The sequence below is a fragment of the Neodiprion fabricii genome, chromosome 4, assembly GCF_021155785.1.
Source record: "Neodiprion fabricii isolate iyNeoFabr1 chromosome 4, iyNeoFabr1.1, whole genome shotgun sequence".
In the NCBI taxonomy this organism is placed as follows: Eukaryota; Metazoa; Arthropoda; class Insecta; order Hymenoptera; family Diprionidae; genus Neodiprion; species Neodiprion fabricii.
Genome location: NC_060242.1, coordinates 16,214,210 through 16,229,655, shown reverse-complemented (window position 1 = coordinate 16,229,655; position 15,446 = coordinate 16,214,210). Strand labels below are relative to the sequence as shown.

General features: G+C 41.7%; 2 protein-coding genes across 4 annotated transcripts; one reads left to right on the top strand and one right to left on the bottom strand.

Moving 5' to 3' along the window:
* Window positions 1-7,085: 7,085 nt before the first annotated feature.
* On the top strand, window positions 7,086-10,750 carry LOC124179615 (protein-associating with the carboxyl-terminal domain of ezrin). 2 transcript variants are annotated; one of them, XM_046564197.1, is made up of 5 exons: window positions 7,086-7,422; window positions 7,610-8,060; window positions 8,151-8,340; window positions 8,422-8,558; window positions 8,629-10,750. In XM_046564197.1, exons 1-5 carry the CDS (start codon window positions 7,228-7,230, stop codon window positions 9,573-9,575), a joined length of 1,920 nt encoding a protein of 639 aa, XP_046420153.1. In that variant the 5' UTR covers window positions 7,086-7,227; the 3' UTR covers window positions 9,576-10,750. The 2 variants fall into 2 exon arrangements, with proteins under 2 accessions (XP_046420153.1, XP_046420154.1); XM_046564198.1 differs by having other exon boundaries at window positions 7,341-7,454.
* Window positions 10,522-14,694, bottom strand: LOC124179616. 2 transcript variants are annotated; one of them, XR_006870109.1, is made up of 2 exons: window positions 12,663-12,979; window positions 10,522-11,441 (listed from the first exon to the last, which is right to left on the bottom strand). XR_006870109.1 is itself a non-coding variant. In XM_046564199.1 (2 exons), exons 1-2 carry the CDS (start codon window positions 14,296-14,298, stop codon window positions 10,590-10,592), a joined length of 951 nt encoding a protein of 316 aa, XP_046420155.1. In that variant the 5' UTR covers window positions 14,299-14,694; the 3' UTR covers window positions 10,522-10,589. The 2 variants fall into 2 exon arrangements, 1 of the variants encoding a protein (XP_046420155.1); XM_046564199.1 differs by lacking the exon at window positions 12,663-12,979 and adding an exon at window positions 14,200-14,694.
* Window positions 14,695-15,446: the final 752 nt, after the last annotated feature.

Here is a 15,446-nt window from a genome sequence, read left to right as displayed (position 1 = left end):
GTCCGTGAAAGTTTGTTTTTTACAAATATTGAAGCACTCACGAACGAATACTATTCAAATTTTTGTAACTGAATAACGTCTGGATTTCACAGAACGTCAATAAGAAAAGTGTTAAAAGAATTCTGTAAATCATACATTTGTCGATTGTTTAGCCGAGTGCACTATAATTGGAATCAAATTAATAATATTCCAAACTATTCTTGAAACAGGATAACAAGCATGAACATTTAACTTAGTATTCTACAAGAAAAATTGATGCACTCGTTTCCGGGGGGCACCACGAGAAGGAAATGAACACCATCCCCCGTTCCCGTATTTTAGTAAATTTTTGGGTTAAATATAGAAATATTATGTATAGAGCCAGTGATTAGCCAGTTGAATCATTATAGCATGTAAACTAGCTAGCCATTAGGCCTACATGCCATTTTCCGATGTTTAACCAAAAAATTTATACACGGGTTGAAGCGTAGTTCGCACAGCCTCTGTTAATTGCCAGGTACGACTTCAATATTTGAACTCGGTCTACAATAGACGCATACGTTCCCGTTCCCGTGGGGAGTTTAAGTATATGAAACCCATAGTACCGTCAGTGCCGGCGTTAGGGGGGGGCGCGATGGGGCGACGGCCCAGGGCGCCAAATTTTGGGGGGCGATTGGTGGAGGTGGGATACTTCCCCCACCCCCCACCCCCCACGAAACTGGAACGCGTGGTGGATGGTGGGGATTGCTAAATGTTCGAGAGTGGGGCGCGAGGCACGTTCACATTGGTTCAGAAAAAAATTAACTCTCGATTTTGATTTCCTTAAGTGGGCGCCAAAATATTCTTGCCCAGGGTGTCAGTCCCTCTAACGCCGGCACTGAGTACCGTCTACAATTGAACGCACACGCGATTGTAAACATTACTATGGGTTTCGTATAGTTCAACTGTCCACGATAACGGGAACGGAAACGTATTCGTCAATTGTAGACCGAGCTATAAAATACACGAAGCGCAGCTCACAGAGCCTCTGGCAATCGCCGGGTACGACTTCAGAAAAAGGAACTACACGAAGCGCAGCCCACAGAGCCTCTGGCAATCGCCAGATACGACTGCAAACCAAAAAAAAAGGAAATACATGAAGCGCAGCTCATAGAGCCTCTGGCAATCGCCAGGTACGACTTCGAACCAAAAAAAAGGAAATACATAAAGCGCAGCTCACAGAGCCTCTGGCAATCGCCAGGTACGACTTGAAAAAAGGAAATATATGAAGCGCAGCTCATAGAGCCTCTGGCAATCGCCGGGTACGTCTTCAATAAGAGAATACTTAAGCGCAACTCACTGAGCCTCCCCGGGTACGTCTTCACAACAGAAAGTGTAATGAAGCGCAGCTATGGAGCCCCCGGTTGACGTCAGGGTACATCTTCGCAATAAGAGCTTTCGATTCAATTTAAATACCTTTAATTTTTTGTAACTTACTGTTCGGCACGTGCATAGTACGAGCTGATCCGGACTGTCATACTGCCCGATTGCTGAATGTAGTCTCAGCGAAAACCTTCACTTTGACCATAAAGCGTAGAAGCTCTATGCGATGCTGAAGGCATTCATCACCTTCGTGAAACCAGTCAGGATACAATCTGGCAGTATCTGTGATAATATCATCTATAAGATTGATCGAAAGACCTTTGCAAGCCCGGTGCGTCTTCCACAAACGATAAAAAACTTGGAGTTACGATCTGACGATGCTTTCGAACTTGTCTGTGGGCCGGCTCAGATATGATACCGATGGCGCATCAGCGTCAGCATGTTCATATTCCCGAAGCTCAGTATACACCTAATTTGGCGATGATGCTTCCATCGGAGTTTTAACGGTTCCAAAACGACATCGATCGCACGGAAATTTGCGCAGGTTGCGCTGAGCTACGTAACGAGCAAAATAATGATTGCACAAAGTTCGTAGCTCCGTAACTCCGTTTCTTTCGACGTCTCCGCGTTCGCGATTTCTGTTTCTTGCTCTTGCCTCAGAACTTCCACAGCATTTTCTATTTCTGCCGTATCCTCGTCGAATTCGTGTTCGGTGGGATCCGCAGGCATACTCTCTGGCGTATCGAAAGCCCGAGCTACCATCGTGCAGGGTTCTATTAAAGCAACGGCGTCAGGACGTTGTACATTTCGTCTGCTGCCGCTGCCGATGTATCCGGTAGAAAGGATGTGTCTTAGATACAAGCGAACCATCCGAGCCGTGGGATTTGTGTTGTGACCACCTCGCTGGCGAAATTTCGATAAGAGGTGTTCGACGGAATCTTGGTTGCATAGTCCGGCTGCCAACTCGAATCCGGGATACTTCTCTTTTATCGTCAGATACGTTAGCAGAATAGCTCGCGAAGTATTTTCAGCCATCCCCTTTCTCCTTGGGTCAGCAATCGTCCGTTCCGAAGAAAACTTCACGAACTCTGTAAGCGTTTCCTCGATCTCGGGTTTCTTGTCGGCAAGCGGGCGCTCATCCGGATTTCGGCACAAAAGCTCGTAGGCATTGCACGAATCGATGACTTTATTCATACGCTCAGCAAAAGCTGCGCTAGCCTGTCACGTTTCCGTGTTGAGCCCGTGCGGATCCTTGCCTGCAATTGTTATTGCCGCTGCAAATCGGCGGCTCAAAATTTGAAAAGCACGCTCAACGTTCATCGCCTGGAAGGACGATGGAAACAAGTGCGCCTCGGAGATGTGAGAAAGTAGATTCGAGGTAATACTGCAGTTATCGTACCTCTAAGTTTTTACAAAATCTTTGTAGGAAGCGATAATCTGACCCCTCCAGTACAGTAGGTGGTGTGTTCGCAACGTGCTCAAAAGACGTTTTATCAAATGAGGAAAGTCGAATGAAGCAAAGTAATTTCGGTCACCGCTCATAATGCACGGACTCTCCTCTGACACTTCATGCAATCAACGGAGGCATTCATCGACCAAGGTATGAATCTCCTCGGCCTTCATGCCAGTCCCGGGAAGAAAATACGCGAGTTGTTGCCGCCATGACTGATTTGCGTTCAAACTGTCGACGCAAAAAACGAAGACGTAGCGCGCGCGTTCATCCCTCCGACCTAGTGGGCCGAGATCAACTAGACCTTCGATGCAATCGAGTTTCTCCGAATGTTCTTCAAATTGTTTGATTGTCATCTCGTCCCATTTTAGAGCGCATACCCTATTTTCGATAGGCAACTCTTCAATTTTGACCTTCAACTTCTGGAATATGAAATCGCAGAAGCCGGGTTTATGTCAACCTCCGAGATCCAATTGCGCACAGTACTTTCCGCCGGGAACATGCATCCTGCATTTCTCAAACGCGTATAAAAAAGCTGCTTTGCAAGATCTTTTTCTTCCTCCGAGTAAGGAGCATTTTTCCGGTGCAATTGGAGCTTCATCATCGTTCTTGCTGCTGGCTACAAACTCTTTTGCTGATCGAGAAAACTATCGAGGGACAATTTTTTTTGAAGTGAAAACTTCTTCAGCGGAGCTTGGCACTTTTTTAGATGGGTACAAAATATTAAACTCGCGTCAGATCCGCAGCCTGATCGAAAAAGCGTAAGACGGATGGAGAGGGAGTAATATCCCCCTCTCTTCCTACAGTACGCCGAAAATGTATGCCTGCTCCATCTGTCTCGTTTAAGTGGCGCTGGGCGCCTGCGCCTGTGTGTTTTTTCTCCACACGTGCACCTGTCCTCAAAGCTCGTTTCAGCTTTTGACGGAGTTGTCGAACCGTTTTCGTCTTCGATGCATTCTCCCGTATCAAAACGGCATTTTGTTTACGCAGATGACGCAACACTTTTGCACGAAGCGACAGATCACCCACACATGACATGTGTCCCTCAGGCGTCTGACATGCAGGGTTACTGTCATCGGGTTGCGGTTCTACGCTCATCCAGGTGCAATTTTAGTCATCCGAATCAGCAAAGCTCACCACTGTCTTCCTATACTTACGCGCATGCTCCGCAACGTGCAAATCTTCTTTACCTACGCCCGTAGGCACACACGCCGATGTCGACGAGTGAACCGTATCAAAGGCGAACTCACCTATGCTTTGTACCTCTACGGATTCACAAGGCATAACAAGCACCGTTTCCGTCAAGCCCGAGGAAACGGTACCCGCCGGTATGACAGAGTGGTTCGCCGCAAACGCGGAAATGAACGGCACCGGTTCATCGGCAGAATCGTTGAGAATCAACGACTCGAACTCGACCGGGTGCGGCGTTGCGAGAGAAATTGCATCACTCACCATTGTACGGACTGCGCAATCATCCACTTGACCTTCCGCATATGTGGATGGAGTTCGGACTTCCGGGTGGTCCTTCGAATCGTCAACACTCTCGAGAAACATAAGAGGAATCGCCTGTTGCGAAAGTCTGTTGCGAATGAAGTACATCGGGCTGAGATGCTCCCGGCATAACCCCCACGTCCGTAATGTTTCCGGTGATAAAGTCAGCAAGTATTCATTGCCTGCGATTTCGGAAAAAATGTACCTGCATTAACAAGTGACGCATCTGCGCCAAACCGCGCCGTGTGAATACATTGACTTTGAAACTCGATAGGAGAATTTTTTTTCCTACCGAAAGTGAGTTTTGGTGACAATTTTGAGTACTTTGCCAAAAGGTAAAAATCAATAAAAAAAAATATCCTGCAGATGCGCAGAACATTTTTTGTTGTCATCGTAAGGTGAAAAAGTTTGAAATCAATCGTTTAAAAAAATGTCGTTCAGAAAACCTCTAGAAAACTTTATTTTTTCTACTATGAAATTAATGTAAATATATTTGCAAGCAAGTGCGATGATTTTTTTTTTAATTGTCTCTTTTCCAAAATCTCTGTTTTCGAGAATTCATATAGGTTTAATTTCTGATCGTTTAATACTCCGCATACTTCTTGGATGCAACACGGAACATTTCTCCGAACATATATCAAAAATTCACCCTTCATAATTTTACCAAAATTATAGAAATTGAATTTAAAATGGAGTGAAAATTCTGAACAATTTCATACATGTTTCGAGAAACGAACGAATTCATTCTATCATATAAGAAAAGAACATGAACGGAAATTTGTTCAACAATTTTTTCCCGCCACAATGTTTTTACAAGTTTTTTGCATTATCAAGAGACGCGGCAGACGTTTCTCATGATGCGTGAAAGCACTCATTTTTCATTTAGGAATTGAAATTATAAAAAAAAATTTTGTATGCTGGATAGAATCGAAAAAAAATTTTTGAAAATAAAAATAAATTAAGAATCAATGTACCAAGCATTCTTCAGTACATCCTTTTTCGCATAGCGTGAGTTATTTTAGATTTCACTGTTCTCCGAGATTCTTGCACTTTTCCATTTCGAGAAAAAAGGCAAATAATTACAAGGCAACACTTACCGGTATTTTTAACCCACGCATCAAGGCGGCAATCTCCTGCCACAGGAAACCTGTATACCTTTGTTCCCGTAAATTTCGAATTGTTGTAACCACGGTAAGCGCAGAGATCGCGCGCACGTTGCGGTTTGTTTTCATCCATTGTTGATGTTTTTCGACGCAACAAAGCACATACAGAAGTCACTCCCTTATTACGAGATTACGATGTTGAGTATTCGTAACACGAGTTACGACTGACGATCGAAAAATTGGCGGACAGATTTGGGGGAATCCGTGATCGCATACAAAGTAATGCATTGTAAACTTGGTCGTTTCGGGATATATTTCGAGATATACATGCAAAATTTCTCGCAAATATTTGAATCGAAAGTCGACCGGCGAAGTCGAAGTATAATGCAAAAAACAATTAACCGGGAATATATATATATATATATATATATATATATATATTCTCTTCTAAGAGTACGCGAGGATTGATCAGCTGACACATGATTGTGAGAGAGATGGCTGAAATTTTTCTCATCCGAGTTACCAAATAAAGAAACGAAAAAAAAAAGAAAAATGTAAAAAAATCTACACACTGTCGGAATTGTTTTTTTCCATTCCTTTTTTCTCTTTTCGGTTATTAAAAATACAAAAAAGAAAGCGGGATTAAGTAAAAATTCGAAATAAAAAAAAATGTAAGGAAAAAAAAATCGGTTCACTCTCACTTTCATCTATTTTCTCTCTTATGAGTTACCCGAAATAAAAAAGGGGCGGGGATTAAGTAAAAAAAAGGGGCGCCAAAAACGGGGAACAAATCGATTCACTCTCGGTATTTTATTGTTTCAATTATTCGTCCTCTTCTGGGTTACCTCCACTACAAAAAAAGTGGGTTCGGTAAAAAAAAAGCAAAAGGAAAGAAGGAAAAAATCGACCGGCTCTCGAAATTTTCTTTCTTTCATTTGTATTTTCTCTCCGAACATACAAAAAGAAAGCCGGGATTGGATTAAAAAAAAAAAATTAAGAAAAATAAAATAAAATAAAAAAATGAAAAGTGAACTGCGATCAAATCCGTGTCCCGCATCACTCCATCCTCATGTGGTATCCACTCAGCCATACTACAGCTACGTCCATGATCGCGCGTTAGCTCGGAATATTTACGGAGCTTGCTTGGAATTCGCTGATGATTTTCTGGAAGATTCAGTTCGAGAGAAAAAAAATTTCTCCACCTGCGTATTGCACATTATGCATAAATGTTATCGAGTTGGCTTCGTAATATTTTTACATAGACTGCGTGTACAAATATTCGAGACCACCAGGCGTCACATATTTTCATATCAATAAAAAAATAAAATTTATTAAAAAAAAAAAAAAAGTATTCGGGCTGGGAATGGTTAGTTATTTTGGTTCAGCGTCTGCTAATTGAATCCAAAATTTATCAAATCTGGAGATACTTTTATTCGCTGACATTCATAATTGAATCAAGAAAAATCCCAATTTATGCATTCCTGGAAACATCTGTGTGAGCGGGGACAAGGATGCGATTGGCAACCACTTGCTCGATCGACCGAGTATATCGTATATACACGACTGTCGGCCACCTTCGGTGCGTGGCCGCCTAGGTGTCACGTCGACGCTCCAACCTAGCTGGTATCACGAAAAGCCGAGCGTTGGAGATCTCCCTCCTCATCTCTGGGTTACGGCCGTTACGGCTTGCGATAAGAATATGACAATGGCAGAGATGCATGAACCTAACCAAACCCAGCCTAACTTAACCTGCAAAGCAGACAACTCGTCGTACCTGCGGGCAGTCTTGTGATTTTTGCCACGTAAACACGGCGGGGATTGATCAACAGAATTGAATTATTTATGGGTAACGAGAAGAGTGCCCTGGGCGGGTTGGAGATCGACGAGAAGGCCGTTGAGATCACGGACTTTTGGCTTCATCACAGTGCCAGCTTGAGTGAACCCAGTCAGCAAACGTTATCAGTATTCGTCAGCGAGCCGTCATTGCACTCTGGTGCGAATTTCGGCAAGCCGTCGCCCTTGGAGAAAGCTGCCAAGGTGGGGGCATGCGACAACGTTTTTACAAAGAGGTGTCAATTGCAGGCGATCCTAATCAAGCCGGCGCTGTAATTTGCAATTTCTAGGCGCACGTCTAGCCGTCGCATAAGATATGTTTGCCACGAGCGCAGAGAATAGTTTAAAGAATTATGTTGAGCAAATGGTGATCGACGCGTTTTTTTTTCAGCACCTCATGCTGCATCGTCATCCCTGTATATTGAAGTACGTTGCATCCTGGCACAAGGGTAGCAAATTCTTCCTCGCGACGGAGGAAGTCAAGCCACTTGTCCAGGTGATCGGAATGCAAACAACTCTGCAGATTTGCATTGGACTGCACAACATTTTACGTGCCCTGATTTTTCTCCATGAAAAGGCGCTCGCTTCTCACAACAATGTTTCTAACAGCGCCATTTATGTCACACCTGATGGATTTTGGAAATTGGGGGGGCTGGAATATTTATGCAGATTCACTGAATTGACACCTGCTTATTTACAGAAGACTAGGAACTACAGATATGAAAAGGCAATATCGCCAGAGGAGGATGGCGGAAAATCCGCCGTTCTCATGGAGCCTTCTGCCATTGATCAGTTTGCATTCGGAGTATTGGCAGAGGAGGTCTTGAGGCAGAAAAGCGACGGTAAGTTGTCGCAATCTTGCGGAAGAATTCACCCAGTGCTATTTCGGTTTTGGATAATATTCTGTTTTTTTTTTCCTCTCTGCACGACAGAAGACGTCCCTGCCCTGGCAGAATTCAAAGAGTTATCAAAGAAACATTTGCAGAATGCTGATCCAACATTGAGAACCAAACTTTCCTCCGTCCTAGTTCACCCGTTCTTCACGCATGAATTTATAACTATACACAGTTTCCTCATGGAATTACCATTGAAAAGTGATACGGAGAAGCAAGATTTCTTCTCGTAAGTTTACCCACAGAAAACGATTTGTGTTCAAATCTTCCAGCTTCTAATCAACGTATTTCCTATTCTTTTTTCTTGCAGAAATCTGGTGGTTGAATTGAAAAAATTTCCAGAAAAAATCGTCGCCGAACAACTTGGCGTATTGCTCCTCTCTAGAATGGTTCTCCTTGATTCTACAGCCCAATCTAAACTGTTACCATTCGTTTTGACACCGAAAGGTGAGAGCGGAATGATCCAAGCGCATGCATTGTCGACGACGATGTAGTTAATAGTTGAATCACTTTTTAGTTACAGATGATAATAACGAGTCAGATCTCCTTTTCACGCTCTCAACATTCAAGAGATACCTGATACCGAAACTTCTGCAGATGTTCTGCGTACGCGATGCCCAAATCAGGCTCCTGCTTCTGTCCCATTTCAATTCGTTCGTTGGTGCGTTCCAGCTGGATGAACTGAAGCAGCACGTTTTACCTGAACTGCTGGTCGGTATTAAAGACACAGACGACCATTTAGTTAGCACGACACTGAGAGCCCTGGCCGATCTCATTCCCCTGTTGGGTTCGGCAACTGTGATTGGTGGAAATAGGGGAAAACTGTTCACAGATGGACGGCCAAAAAAGGCTCCCAGATTGAGAGAGACCAAAGTACGACCAGCAGCACCGAACGGCGCGAGTGTGCCAGACGTGTTGCTGCGAACCAAAATGGCAGTCTTGGAATTACCGGAAAGACCGTCTCCGGATGGCGGAGAGGATCGGAACGATTCTAACTCCATTTCTCACGACGAAGACGGCAACTGGTCGGACTGGGACGCTCAGGAATCTGCCAACCCAAGAGCGAATCCTAGCGAACTAAGCGCTGCCAAAGACGAGGAGAATCCGTTGGAAACGACAACGCAGGATGCAACGAGAGCGAATTCCAAAGACTCAGCATCTGCCAAAGTGGAAACCCCAAAATACTCGAAGAAATCGATAATTTCGGATATATCAGAGCTGGATATAAAGAACTCGAAACCTATGCACATACAGAAGGAAGAATTTAACTTTTTTACTGACATGGAACCTGTGATTAAAAAAACTCAAGTTCTGCATATAGCTGAAACTGCGGCGGTAGCGTCGAACAGTATGTTCGATGTAAAAGTGGTCGGAGTTGCACCCGACGAAGGTAACGGCGATGACGGGTGGGGAGACGATTTGAATGACTGGGGAGCAGAGGACGCGCCTCACACGAGAAATTAACCTTCGCGTAGATAGATAGATAGATACGTAAAATTTCCCTGTTCTCTTTTCTTTTCCATTTTTTATAAAACTGTACATTCAAATTTTCGTGGTAAAGGATAATGCAGACTAATATAATTTTAACTAACGTACATAGATGTAATTGTTAAATCACGAGTATGCCATATCGAAGACACTCTAGATTGTCATTGTAATTTGTTTATACTACAAAATGTAATTTATTGGCGATTGCGTTATACCAAAGACCTGATTACTTCAATAATTAATTATATGCTGCCATCGAGTTGTCTGTCGGGAGGGGTTAACAAGGGGAGGCCGCCAATTGTAAAATTCAGATTCGATTCGTACTGCGCGTAATAAAAGCTTAAGGCCAGAGGTGTAATGTAGCAAAGCCCTAACATGCCATTCTTTGCCGTTGTCGAGAAAATCGACACTGAAATATTCGATTGCATTCAAATACTTTACTACGATAGTTGTACAATTCAATAGCCGTGTGGCCCAGCGGTAAGCTCTCTGGTTCGTAATCCGGTGGTCGCGGGATCAAATCTCGCTGCTCGCGACCTTTTTTTTTTTTTTATTAATTTCTTTTTTTTTGTAATTGAATTTTGTGTATATACATAATCCCCGGCAATCAGTTTTAACAATTATGTATATAATAATTTTTTTTAAATGCCGTTTGTCGCAGAAAAACCGACGACTTCGAATATCATTATGTTGTTCGCAAACAAAGTTATATTTCAAATATGTTATCAATTGTTTTCACAATGTTTACCAAGTATAGTTAACGGAAGAAGTATGAACGATGTTCCAAAACGAATACGTGTAGTGAGAATCAAACGCTCGAAACATAACAGTGACTCCTCGAGCAAACATTTGCTTCCTGAAATAGAATAAAATATGGATTCGTGTTGTTTCATGCAAATAACATTGGAAATGAAACACAATATTACAAATAACATTCAAGTGGGTACAATTTATTGAAAAGTTCCGTATAAACTTGCAGATAATTTACAATTAGTGACAAGAAGTAGCCGGAATGTCGCACGAACCAGAGTAATAGTTATCATAGAAACATGGAAAGCATAAAACAGCATAACATCTAGCACATCTGATAAACGATGCGTTTTTACAGGAACACTTGATTTTTAAAGTATCTGTTGGAAAACACACCTGATTTACATTGAAAAAAATTGTTCTATCGTGCGTCAGGTTTGATGCAAACCATGCGTATCGTATCATATCGGAAAAAATCGGAGAAGACAACTGGTGGTGCACGATCGATTGGATTTTTATACAATCTTCTCTGGAATTGATCTCACGGTCTCGCTCGATTAAAAAAGCACAATTTTGAAGGTGCTTGGTCAAATTTTTTACCTGCCGGTAAAAATATACGTCACACGGTTGGACGAGAGGAGTGCACTTTGGAGGAATGACCTTCATAGTGCACGTTGGTAACTTTTTATCGTCCTGAAACATCTCATCGTACAACTCCGGGTTCGTGTGCTCACCCCAAGAGTCGATCAGAAGGAGAAATTTTTCGTTTTGTTCGTATGGTTTCAAAGCATTGCGCAAGAAGTCCTTGTACAAACCCGTTGTGAGTTTACCGGATTTGGAAGATGTAATAACAACGTTGCTATACATCTTGGCGTACTCATTGACCGTCTTCTGCACTCTGGATCCAAACGTACCTGCCATGTAGACTCTTGGAGGCATACGAAAATAAGAGGCAAGACTCGTCCAGACATGGTGATTGAATATTGTGCCGTATACGTATGCGTCACCTTGTTGATGTCGTGTCGGTTTACCAGACAGCCTTTGACTCGTTTTCTGTGAGAGTTCTGTTGAACGTGAACTGGTACTGGCACCCTGACAAACAAAATACAAAAATACCGCACTATTATGCAGAGTTGCAAAAATTTCAATGAAAATACAATGCATTATCCATTGATTAGTTAATGGATAATGGATTGAACAATACATTATCAATTGACAAAATAATGCGTAATGTATTCAATAATGCATTAAAAAAATAACGCATTATTTACAACTCTGCTATTATGGCAGTATATTCGGAACGATATCTGTGTTGTCTATCATATATCATACAAAAAAAAGTACTTGGCGCGACTGTTAGTTTATACATTAATTTATACACTTCACTTCATATTAAGGCAGTCGCGCAAAGTACATTTTTATTTTTATTGCATTTTATTTTCTATTATACATTTTATATCTATTATTTTATGGTTTAGAGAAAAAGCTGAACTCTCTTAGTGCTTTTTATTTTTTTGATTGCATTTTTTACATTTTGTACATCGAATAAAATGTTTGCACGTCAGCTCAATAATTACTATATGATTGAAAAAATTAATGACGTTAAAGCAGCAAACCACATGTGCTTGGCGACACATGCTTCAGATGTTTTCAATTTATTTCGCAACTTTTTGCAAAGGATATGTAGAAGACTATATATACTTTATTATATGAGAGCGGACTTGATTCAAATTTTTGTACATAATTTTTTTGTGTATTTTTAGTTTCATTATACATTTTTTGTGGGTATATAGATAAAGCTACGTACGTAAATGTACTTGTCTCCAGTTTTTACACCATTTTTGGTGTTTTTGGGGTATATTTCAGGACTTTTTGCAAAGTATTGCTATTTTTAATATTCAAAATTGCCGGAAATTCTAAAAAAAAAATTCATACGTATTCTGAAAAATCAATGAATTCATTTCATATGAAATAACAGAAATTACTAGAGATTCGTTGAACAAATTTTTGCTTAAACAATTTATTACTTGGATAATGGAAAAGATTGAATGACAATTAAAAAAAAAAAAAAAAAATTCGTTTGTATTATATAGAATGAGACTCTGTTAAATTTTCCCTGTTAAATCTTTATTCATATATTTCTTTTCATTCCGCTCATTATTTTACTCACTACGAGCCTACGTACAAAATCCGAAGGCCCAAACATTTCATATTCATTCGTTATCTTATTGATATAATGTTTCATATAAATTATTATATCATACGATAACGAATGAATATGTTGAATTTGTATAGAATGCCCCATATATATACCTGATCCACCCAGTGTGTGTTGGAACGTTGGGGTTAGCCGCTCGTGGCCGACGGTGTGTGGTGTACGTGCGTCCGTGAGTCGAGCGTTTTGCCGTGTGGGTATGCCCTCGTAACTACGTTCTAACTCACCCACGAGCACCGCGCACACGCAAACAACAGAGAACGTGCGATCTGTATTATCCACCAAGATCACATTTATGATCATCATGTTGGTGTAGCCCTAAAAGAACTCTGCAGCATCGACGGAGTGCGGCTGCTTCAGTCTCGTTGCCGGGTGCCATGGTGACTTCCATGCGTAAATAATCATAATAATAAAAAGTGTGTGGAATTTATGATGCTAAACCGCGCTATGCTCGAGGTCGTCACACGCCGCGGACACGCGCTACGCTTTCCGAGAGTAGAGTAATGAAATGACTTAGTACACAGAATTGTAGTTAATTGAGCTATGTATTTTACAATACTTACAAGTGTGTGCACGCCGTAGCTGTGGCGATGCACACGGATGAGTTTTAGATTATTATAGATTTTGTTATTAGTGAAGGGCATCAGCCAAGCGATGCTGGTAGGCACGAGGTTAGCCCGGAAGACATGTGTCCATGAAGTCTGCGCGGGGCACCAGTTGCTGCTTGCGCCGTCGAGTTGGTGCCTGGATGGTGTCGCCTCCTGGCGCTGGTGTGGTAAGGCCGGGCCGAGGCGCCACAAGTGTGCGATGACGACGAAATTCTATAATAATGAATGAAACGAAGTCGATCATGTGATAAAGCTATATCGGCGATATTCTTATAGCAACAGCCTTCGTAATAGTCTCAATCGAAAGAGAAAAAAAAATAAAAAATATACACTGGTGGATTTTTTTCGGGACTCTATAATTCGTTGGCTATGAGGAAATAAATTTTTGTATATAGATATAGTCCTGTGTATAAGCAAGTTGTGCGGAGTAAGAGTGTCGCGGGCTGTCGAGAAAATGTACTTGTCTCGAGTCGCTACCGCGACTCTTGATAATCATATTCTATCATGCCATATGAAATTTGTGAACTGAAATTTGATCTGTATTAATTATAAAATCTTTGTCGAAGTTCGGTATCAGCGTTCGCGTCTGGATGCTAAATGTGTCCGCTACGGCCAAAATTTCGTCTTGGGTAGCCGTCTCTTCCCGGGAAACAAATTTTGTGATTTTCCGTTGCCGAATCTGGTGCTTCTTTTTAAATTCGGTGACCCATGTTTTTGAAGCTTTGAATTCGAAATCTCGGAACTGACTTGCAGCGCCCAAGGCCCACTGCTGCAAGTTTCTGGTCGTAATTTGCTGGAAGTTTTGTCGAGCTTCTACGTAGCGATCATGTGTCCATGAATCGACGGTACAATATTTATCAAATTTGCTACCGTCACTTTTTTTTTTTGCTCTTCCCACCTGGATAAATAGATCATATTTTTCAAACGAGAGCACCCATTTTGTTGTAGAGTTTTGAGACTCCAGCTTGGATGTTCTTTGGCCAGAGTGACAGCTCTAACTTTGTAATCCAGAAAAATATAATCGTACTCTTTTTTTTCCTCTCGTCCGGCTCGTATTCGTCTGATGATTCGTTGGCGATGAGACTCGTTTCAACTTCTTCGTAGGCACTACTGTCGTCGATTTCATTAATGTCTATCAGTTCAGTCTATCAAGAAAGAGTGATTTTTCGGCGAGCATTTGCAACGTATTCTGGAACATTTCTTCCCCTATTACCATGGCTTCTTCGTTGATTGATGAAGATGGTTCTGCTGTGATGACATTACTGTTACGGAGGAAAATTTCAAAATATACCAACGCATCTTTCAATTGTTGTTTCAACACTTCACTGTGTATCGAATCTTCTTCGATCTCATTACTTTCATGCGAAAGGCCCGGATCACTCTCGGATTTTCCCGTCTCCATTTTTCCGTTTTTTAACAGGGTACAATAAAACTCTCACGTACACACTGATTTTCGACGCTGTTATGAGTTGTGTTAGGGACCGCATCTACCTTCTTTCGAAGTTAGCAGGCAACTACGCTGTTATACGGCGTCTCGTTTCGACCCTCTTGACCCCCACACCGCCTTGTGCGAAAAGGAACATCTGTCCTTCAATTGAAACGATCGAGTAACGTGATTTATAATTTCATACCTGCCGCAGCAAATGTTTGATCGAAGATGAATCACTGTTGTGTTTCGAACATTTGATTCTCACTACACGTATTCGTTTTGGAACATCGTTCATACTTCTGCCGTTAACTGAACTTGATAAACATTATGAGAACAATTGATAACATTTTTGAAATATAACTTTGTTTGCGAACAACATAATGATGTTCGAAGTCGTCGGTTTTTCCGCGACAAACGGCATTTGAAAAAAATTATTATATACATAATTGTTGAGACTGATTGCCGGGGATTATGTATATACACACTATTCAATGACAAAAAAAATGAAATTAAAAAATAAAAAAAGAAGTTGTTAGCAGCGAGATTCGATCCCGCGACCACCGGATTCCGAACCAGAGAGATTACCACTGGGCCACGCGGCTATTGAATCATATGTTTACCGTAGTAAAGTATTTGAACGCAATGGAATATTTCAGTGTCGATTTTCTCGACAACGGCAAAGAATGGCATGTTGGTGCTTTGCCACATTACACCTCTGGCCTTGAGCTTTTATTACGCGCAGTACGAATCGAATCTGAATTTTACAATTCGCGGCCTCCCCTTGTAAGAAGCATCTCTGCTCCACGCCGTAAGGTCAAGACCAATTTGTTCCTCTTATGACTCAC

Excerpts from the sequence above, each read along its gene's own strand:
- LOC124179615 (XM_046564197.1), top strand. The coding sequence starts at position 7,228 with ATGGGTAACGAGAAGAGTGCCCTGGGCGGGTTGGAGATCGACGAGAAG. Across the intron at positions 7,423-7,609 it reads CCTTGGAGAAAGCTGCCAAG|CACCTCATGCTGCATCGTCA; the intron begins GTGGGGGCATGC and ends TTTTTTTTTCAG. Across the intron at positions 8,061-8,150 it reads CTTGAGGCAGAAAAGCGACG|AAGACGTCCCTGCCCTGGCA; the intron begins GTAAGTTGTCGC and ends TCTGCACGACAG.
- LOC124179616 (XM_046564199.1), bottom strand. The coding sequence starts at position 14,298 with ATGAAATCGACGACAGTAGTGCCTACGAAGAAGTTGAAACGAGTCTCA. Across the intron at positions 11,442-14,199 it reads GGACGAGAGGAAAAAAAAGA|GGTGCCAGTACCAGTTCACG; the intron begins GTACGATTATAT and ends TTTGTTTGTCAG.